The 9,389-nt window shown below is 35.3% G+C and overlaps 1 protein-coding gene and 1 pseudogene across 2 annotated transcripts; both read right to left on the minus strand.

Moving 5' to 3' along the window:
* Window positions 1-117: 117 nt before the first annotated feature.
* Window positions 118-2,275, minus strand: LOC108227299 (2-oxoglutarate-dependent dioxygenase 19-like; annotated as a pseudogene).
* Window positions 2,276-6,164: 3,889 nt separating this feature from the next.
* Window positions 6,165-9,389, minus strand: LOC108226624 (MADS-box transcription factor 6). Of its 2 annotated transcripts, XM_064079019.1 has the most exons (9): window positions 9,006-9,319; window positions 8,705-8,783; window positions 8,506-8,567; window positions 8,297-8,396; window positions 7,950-7,991; window positions 7,798-7,875; window positions 7,449-7,490; window positions 6,693-6,769; window positions 6,170-6,619 (listed from the first exon to the last, which is right to left on the minus strand). In XM_064079019.1, the coding sequence occupies exons 1-9, from the start codon at window positions 9,185-9,187 to the stop codon at window positions 6,589-6,591; spliced, it is 693 nt and encodes a 230-aa protein (XP_063935089.1). In that variant the 5' UTR covers window positions 9,188-9,319; the 3' UTR covers window positions 6,170-6,588. The 2 variants fall into 2 exon arrangements, with proteins under 2 accessions (XP_017257105.1, XP_063935089.1); XM_017401616.2 differs by lacking the exon at window positions 7,798-7,875 and having other exon boundaries at window positions 6,165-6,619; window positions 9,006-9,389.

The following is a 9,389-nucleotide window of genomic DNA, read 5'->3' on the forward strand; positions in this document are numbered from 1 at the left end:
TTCAAATGCGTAATTATATGGGGCTGTGATGCTTGGTTCAGCTTTTGAACTGAGATGTAACGAGTGGTTGAATGGTCAATAGCTCATTCAAGTGAGGGTTCGTTATCGATTTCAAAATAGCACTTGAAATTCAATCAATTTCATATGAGAACTCAGAAGTGAGTGTTACTACACACTTCACAGTAATCCAAATTATGGAGAAACATAGCAAAGAAACATCAGGCTCAGTGATAAGTGCCTTTATTTTTTACAGTAACATTTTATTTTCTCTAGCAGTCACTCCTTTTGTAGCCTGATCCGATCCAAGACAGACTTCTGATCAAGCTTGTTTCCTTGCTGCAGCTGCAGATACTCCTTGTATTTCATTGGAGTGTAGGCTGGTGGGTTGTTTGCACCATCGGTTAGACCAGGTGCTGGCCTGACAATCGTGTCGAGAGACGGTCCATTAGCTACGGCTAGCGATAGTCTTGTAGTCGCATTGTTCACAACTGCTCGATGCACTACACTCTTGTACCTCCCATTGCTCAGTATCTACAACAAATACAATTATGACAAAATTTAACTTGAAATTGTTGTGAATTAGTGTTGTATAAAATGAAGGCTATGGAAACTTTGTTTATACCTCGAGGTGATCACAAGTATTGACCAAAAATGAATTTGGAGGGGCTCTGACATTGACCCATTTTGCATTATGCAGCAGCTGCAACCCCCCTACACCGTTCTCTATGAGAATGTTCAGGAGGCCGTGATCAGAATGAGGCGGCATTCCTAGTGCAAGTTCAGGCTGAGGGCAGGGCGGGTAGAGATTTGCAACAAACACTTGTAAGCCGGATTCTAAATTTAAAACGTCGTGTATGTAGGACGCTTCCAGTCCTAGGCTTACTGATATTCCTCTTAGCAATTCCCCTGAAATTTCTCGGATTCTTTCAACATACTCCAGCGCAAGCTCACTGCATAAGGTCATAAGTCATAACATAATCTATATTAAGTTAGGATCTACCAATAGATACAGCTAATTTTGTAATTAATCATTTTTAGTTTTGTCCTGATGTCCAGTTCATGATTATTAGAAAAAACTCGCTTTCTCGTCTTAAGATTATCCACATGTGCAGAGGAAACTGCGGGCTCAGTAGAGAAGTACAACTAGAATTGTTCCCAACTTGATAAGATGTATTGCGGCTGTGGTTCTTGTTTGCAGCCCATGTAGATAAGGCTTCCAGATGCGTTGAACGTGACCACATATGTAAGCTTCAAACTTTACACAGGTACATTTTTGACAACTGCATTTTACCAAACTCCCCCCCTTGCATTATCACTCATGCATGCTTTATTGTCGTTTCTAATCAACAAGTGCACAACATATAGACTATACTACAGAACAGAAACTCTGCAATCTGCATCATTAAAGCTTACTATCTCAACACAGATTTTATAATTCCAGTTCTGGTGATTAATTTATATGTTTTATTTGTGACCTTGTTGATGGAACTTGTACGTTTTGGCGAATATCTTTAATTCTTGTTGATGGAAGTTCAGTATTGTAAAAATTAATTAACAAGCAAGAAATAGTGCAAGTTGATGAACAGAGTACCTGAACCCTTTTGGTTTGTCGGGAAAATGAAAATCTGGATGCACAAGAACCTTTAGAAAGTCCCTCCAAAAGAAGATGGTCTCCTTGGCTGTGTTAAAACTAGTTCCGCACCTTATTGGATCCAGCACATCACTCCCTTCATACGCTTTCTTTTCTTCATCTGTTAGATTGAAAAATTCATAGCAACCCTCCATAATATTTTCCATCAAACTCTCTGATACACCATGGTTTATTACCTGAGAGACATGGATCAACAAGTTAAATATTATGTAGAAGAGAGTATACTATTAGTATTATGGTGTAACTATTAGTTTACCAGGAAGAAACCCCAGTCTTGACATGCTTTAGAAAGATCATGGATAGCTTTGGATCTTTGCGCGGGATCAGCAGAGTTTGGAGAAATCGACAGTGGGGATCGAGTCCTCAAGCTCTGCATGAGCTATGGAGTCATTTAGGTTGACAGGGTGAATATAGTTGGAAGGAAGAGTTGCATTGAGATGAGATGATTGAGCTGCGAGAGTTTTGATGCATGTTAATTTTTGTATTTGATGAGTTGCAAGTGCCATGCTTTTTCTGTTGGAAAAACTAAACTAAACTAAAATATATATTATATACTTACTAATAAGTTGAACAAAGAAAAGTATACCGATGATAAGAAGAACAAGCAACTTTGTGTGCTTTTGCACTGAAATATCATTCACTATTTATAGGCATTGTCGTGTCATCTCCACCCCATTCAACATGTAACCACCCCTTAATTCAATATGTAACTCCCACATTGTTTATTATTGTAACACCCAAATTCAATATTGTTACATAATTAAAAAATATGTAACTCCCACATTGTTTATTATTGTAACACCCAAATTCAATATTGTAACTCCAAATATTTATTGTGTATAAAGATTTGATTTGTAACTTAAACTCCCTATGTCCCCTAGTTAGTTTAGCTTGGGTACGAGAGTTTTACACGCATTCTAATACTCATACAAAACGTAGTTCCGTAACTTATTTTTTAATTTTTTTTGAATAAAATTTGATGTTTGAATTTTTATACACAATAAAAATCTCAAAAATAAGTTACGGAACTATTTTCTACAAAAGTCTTAAAATGCGTGTCGAGTGAAAAAACACCGTAAAGAAATGAGAGGGACGGGGGAGTAATATGTATACACGATAAGTTCATATATTAATTTCGTGCAACATATATATTTTCAAATTCATCTGATTAATACACATTTTTTTATTCTTTATTTTTATCAAATAATGTCAATTAACACAACAGTTTTGTATCTGGAGGAATCGGAGAGAATGCTCAGAGCTGTGTATTCTGACAAGGGACACCAGAATGGCTGTGTTTCTATACTACCACAATTGTAGTGTTTTTAATAACTCAAAAGTCACCTAAAATATAAATTACCCAAACATTATTTTCTACTTACTTGTCTCACGACCAACTCAAACACACAACTAACATGTTAAATTTGCAGATTACTTGCTAACAGGCTAGGATCAACAATTCTAATTATTTACACACCAACTAAAGGACTAAAAGGGATGCTATTACAAATGAGTTCAAGCAGCTTTACAATCACTATTTACAAATTCTTTTGTTTTGTTTTTCTACTTAAGTTACTGCCTTTTCATCAGCTTAAAGGAATTTCACTTTTTTTATCTCATGTTCCCTTTGCATCAGAGTGAGTGGAGAGTAGATGCAGGAGAAGCACCTTATGCCATTTGTTTGCCCTCGAGTGCTTACTGGGATTATTAGTAGCAGCAGTCCTATTGGAGACAGAGCTTTGATACCGCCTTGAGTTGAAAAGGGTCCAAATCTTGTCTTACTTTTTTCTTCCTACTAACTAAAAGTTGGTATATCGAACCATTTGCGGATTACCTTAACTGTTACTATTAGGCAGAAGAAATGTTCGGATATCTAGTACTTTATAAGATAATGCTTAATAGTTTTATTGTAATCTATTGAAGAATCTATAGAAATTATAGGTTCATTTGAGGATGAATTTCTACCAGATATCAGGTATTGTGTTACGTCTGTTTTTGCTAATTGATATATAGTTTTTTTTTTTAGTTATTTCTTTGTACACATAAAGTTTGATTCAATTATTCACTAGAACTGCAAGGAGAATCCATAACAGGCAAACAATGTAGCTAGATAAACTTTCCTGATTGAAATTGAATTCTAAAGATTTGTTCTCTATCTGAAAAATAAGTATAATATCAATATGATTCTCCTCCTACTTTGAAGTCCATCAATTTCAAACACAAGGAAAACAATCAATCCATCTGAAAGTCGTAAACGTCCTTAAATAAGCTATCACAATATGACAGATAAAACATCCGACACAGTGGTTTGCCCATAACTAGTTTACTTATATGGTTTTGGTTTATTTATCCAAACTAAATCCATTTTATGAGAACCAAAACAAACCAATCACACATTTTGCCACCTGTAAGTAAAATAAACAAGTTCAGTTACAGACTGTTCTGCTCCTATTTTGAAATTGAAAAATAAGCTTGGATTCATAAAGTATTGGTTGTAGTTATGAGAACTGATCAAAAATAATATGTTCTAACTCTACTATCTTCTTTTGTTTGTAATTTGAATGGAAGTTTGTTAATTTTTCTGTTTCTTAAAAATTACCAGCAGTGCCTTTTTATTGGTGGTAATGGTATCAAACTGGCAATTGCTTCCATTTCCATATGGCATTGCCTTCTCTTATACATGTCTATGACGAATAGACTTAAAGAATCCCTGTGATGGTGGAAGTTCTGATGGCCTAACCAGTAGATCTGCCACCGGCAGGTGAAAATAACTTTCTGATGCTTTTATCTTTTACTGTATTACTTAACTCGGTGCAGCGAGTAGGGTTGCAAGCTCTCCTTTTCTGGAAAATTTTCCCAATGTCACATTGGCTGGATCATGTTGTAGTGGAGAAATGGCGCGGGGATTGAAGTTCATATGGTCAAGTATCTGAACGAACAAGGTTTTTACCATTGTTGTGTACACTAACACAGCAGTGTTTATTTAGTGATGTCTAAGTCTAACACTCCATCCCTGTCTGTAATTAGCAGTTCCGTTTTCAGAGTTGTGCTGGTTAATGCTCTGTTCCCGCCTCAACAAGATTCTCTGCCTAGTTTGCTTGTCAAAGTTCTGTTGAACTGTGTTGTGGTCAATATTCTGCCACTAGTGATATATGTACAAAATTGAATATAAAATTATGTACAAAATAATATGGTGATATGGTATGTTTTAATTGGTGCTATTATGTGAATATAGACATCATTCCATTCAAAACCAAAAACATTCTATTTTGTAAAAAAATTTATACTCGATTTTGTGGAGGAAACATTTTCCATGCTTATATGTAAACTGACGAATCATCGAGCAAATTACACTTTGTGTCCATGCGCTTTTACCTTATTTCAAACTGCAGTCTATAGTTTATAATATATACACTTTGCATCCCCATCTTTCAAGCGCGCTTCATTATCCATTGATTCACTGATTCAATAAACATTTGTTAATTTTGACGATAGTTAACACTTACCATAGAGGTATTTTAACTTTTCGTCAAAAAAAAAACATAGAGGTATTTTAACCATTAACGAAAATAAATATTAAAAAAACTGTGAATTACATATTTTGTTGTAATTATTATTCTTATAAAATTCATATATTAGTTATGTTTTATCGGGGCGATGTTTAATTAGATAAAACAAATGGGACAAATATAAAAAGTGTAAATTACTATTCAGATAAGAATCTTATTCATTTGTTTGTGTACCTATTTCTGATTAGCTTTTAAGCTTAGTTGTATAATAAAGTAAACTGTATTTGTGGATTGTTGGGTTAGTATGTTACCAGTATATTCACAAGGTGGTTTGTTAACTTGCTAAAAGGAGCAACTCCTTTAAGCAAGAGCTGAAGTATATATCCAGTAATTCACGATCACTTCACAAGTTCAATTTATAAATTAATAGATTTGCATCTGTTTCAAACATAAGTTTATAACCTTGTATTTTCCCAAGTTATTTTCCTCTCAGTTAAGTTTGGAGCCTCAGTCACTATTGATCCGGAGCTCGTGCTTTTGTCACTCCAAAGTACAAATCAGTTCATTCCGCCTCTCCAAAATCCCCAGCAAAAACCGTAGTCACCATATCTTTATTCCAAAACTTTCAAAAATACTGTAAACATTATTCACTCTGCGAGATAAGCAAGCCTGGCGAATTGGACATTGAACTATACATTAATGCAGCACACACTCTCTAAATGTTTTTCTCTGCGCTCTTCCAGTGTAGCCGGACAACCCGAAAAATGCCCTTAAGAAGTAGTCATTCTTTGTTTCTGGGAATATTACTATAAATATACTAGAGATTATAAACTTTTAGCAATTAAGTACGTAGTAATACTGATACACATATTTTTCACACAATTGCGTCAAATTGAAGTCAGGCTCAGCGTTTTCTCAAACTTTTTTGTGACAGCAACTTGTCGTCTTATTTCATTTCAAACCCTAGCAGATACTACTTATACTAGGTCGTGCAAAAGAACAATCTGTTGTAAAGGCTGCTACATTATATATATTGCTTCAGATACAATTCATTTCCATTAATACATACATTAGGCAATATTGAATAGCCGCATATATATATATGTATACAACATAATAAGGTAGAGTACGTACTTACTATTTCACATAGACCACCCTGCCTGAACCTGCAGACAGCCATGGATTATATACACAAGGATCTTCTTATATCACAACACTTCTGTATGCGTATATGCATCTTTAGAGCTAGCGGCTTCTGACGAATAGAGAAAAGACTCAATATATAGAACGAGCTTATATACATTATATATATTGTTTCTGGGAATATTACTATAAATATATGCATGCTTATATATATAGAGCGAGCTGCTTTTGATCAATATGGAGAGAACTTGACATGTTATGCATGTTGTTTGCTTCAGTAAGTCTTCAGTGCTCAGCTCCTTCCTGCTCCACAAACCTGCATTTTAGCAAGTGAGTAACGGTTCATCATCAAAGAGGGGTGTTGATTTTGCATTAAACTGAATGTTTACCTTTGAAATGAATCGCATGCATTCACTCCGAGTACACTTCTCGAGTTTGCACTGCCAACTTCCTCAAGTTCATGCAACTTCAAATCATAAGTAATATTTTCTTAATAAACGTCTAGGTACATTAATTCATTCGTATCAGCAAATATATGTGCTGAATGTGTGTGTTGAAATAGATGAAATTATTACTCCCTCTGTCCCATTTAATTCTATACGTTTCTTTTTAACTGCTCGACACGCATTTCAATGCTCTTATAAAATATAGTTCCGTAACTTATTTCTGAAATTTTTTTTTCTGTATAAAAATATAACATCCAAATTTTAATTCAGAAAAGAAAAATTTTAAAAATAGATTGCACAACTACACTTTGCAGGAGTATTAAAGTCCGTGCCGCGTCCCCGTCCCCCAATGTATACTACTCAGGGGACGGAGGGAGTATGTTATAAGTAGGGTGTAGGGTGCAGAGCCAAACAGTATATATACTGTAGGCTTGAGCTCAAGTTTGACTAAGAAGTTCGTGTTCGAGCTCAATTTCTACCGAGCCATTAGTCCTAAGTTCGGCTGGAAACTCTATTGACTATTGTGCTTGATCCTGACAGAAGCTCAAATTTGACAGATTCGACACGCGTTATGTTAGTTAAGTAAATTAAATATAGATATATAAAGCTTGAGCTCGATAATAAACTCCTGAGCCAAACTCGGAATGCACATGAATAGATTGCACCCCATATATAGCGGTTACTACAATATGAACTTACTTTCTTCTGCAGTCGTGTGTTCTCTTCTTGCAGCTGTTTCTGCTGCATACACAAATTCAGAAAATTAATTGTGAGAAAGCATGTCCAATAAATTACTCTATAAATCAATAGTAAGATTTAACATTATTCTAGTACCCCCAGTGCTGAGTGCCAGTGTACCTCTATATATAAATCGATCAATAAGATCGATCCAATACTGATCCCAAGATATTTTTAGTAAATCACTTCATCTTATTCCATCTAAACTAAACAATCCATCTGTAATTCACATCAACGGTCCTATACGCTTCTACTTAATTGGTAAGATGAGGATAGATTATTGACTGTATAACTAATTGATTGTATCTACCTGAAATGAAGAAATGTATATCCTACCAGGCCACCTTGTTGTAGTTGAGTTTGGATCCGAATCAGGGCATGCATGTAACTATATATATGAGATGAATACTACTATATATAAGTGAGTACATATATAAATATTGTTTTGTGTGTGAAGCTTACCCGTCTCTTCATCATGTTAATATGCTCGGATATGATACGTCTCTGTTCATCAAAACATAATTGTCTCATCAGATTTAACATTTACATCTGTATAACTATTAGTGTCCGGGATTAATTATTTATAAACCCCATAGAAAAAAAAATAGATGCAGAGAGAAAGGTGTTCTACACTTTGCACAAACAACATATGTATTCTTGTTACAGATGCGCATTATTAATAGATGAAATAACAATATATGCACTCGCAACAAAATGCAGAAGGGAGTTTGAGTCAGATGAGCTAACTCTGATTACACATAGCAATGACATATATGCATCTGTATAATTAGCTCGGAATTGAACCGTACCTTCTTAGATCGGACACGTTCAACCCCGACCCTCAGCTGCCGCTCCAACTGTTTCAGCTCTTTCATTCCCAACATTCCTAGATCTTCTCCAGCAATATGCCTACACGAGGTAAAATATATTAGAACATATGCTACGGTACCAAATCACGATTAAATTTTGTTGCTTTTAAGCCAGTGTGCGTTACACTGTTATATTTGATCACACGAACCTGTGTGTTGCTTCCAAGTTGTCAATTGTTCTCTTCAACTCATCAATTTCATTCCTCCAAATCTGCAGCCAAAATCAGATCACATATTGCTTAATGCCATTGTCCCCATCTTAAAACTCTAAATTTGACCAAAATATATTAATAATCATATATACACTCTAATTAAGATAAGTAATTAAAATAATATAAATCTGAGTACCTCCATGGTTCTAAAACCTTCGTTATTAGGCTGGTACAGTCCAACTTCACTTCTGTATCTTCCGATTGTCCTGTCCATCCTATATACCATTCCAACACTTGGTTCACAATAGATCAAACATCAAGGTACCTTAATTATGTATATTATATATATATATATAGAGACACACACACACACTAGCTGGTTAGCTATATTTCATCAGCTGTAGTTATCCAAATTAATGTGTTTGATTTTCATGAAGTTAATGATCGACGACAGATCACATGATTAAAGAGTGTGTGTGTGTGTGTGTGTAACGTACTCGTGACTGGAGAACTGATAAGCTTTGCCGGTGGGAGAAAAAATGAGGAGAGCAACTTCAGCATCACAAAGGATTGAGAGCTCGAAAGCTTTTTTCAGCAAACCATTCCTTCTCTTTGAGAAAGTCACTTGCCTGTTTGTTGGATTCTCTATTCTCTTCAACTCTACTTTCCCTCTTCCCATCTCTCTCTCTCCCTCTCTCTCTCTGTGTCTCTCTCTCTCTCCCTCTCCCTCTCTCTGATTCTCTCTCTCCCCCTCTCTCTCGGTTAACTAGTGGTTACGATGTATTACTGGGCCTTTGAAGTCCACTTAACAAGTGACACTCATATATAGAGAGAGATATTAGTCCCCAAAAGAAGATGGACGATAATGAATAAATTAAAGT

The sequence above is a fragment of the Daucus carota genome, chromosome 6 (genome assembly GCF_001625215.2).
Source record: "Daucus carota subsp. sativus chromosome 6, DH1 v3.0, whole genome shotgun sequence".
Taxonomy (NCBI): domain Eukaryota; kingdom Viridiplantae; phylum Streptophyta; class Magnoliopsida; order Apiales; family Apiaceae; genus Daucus; species Daucus carota.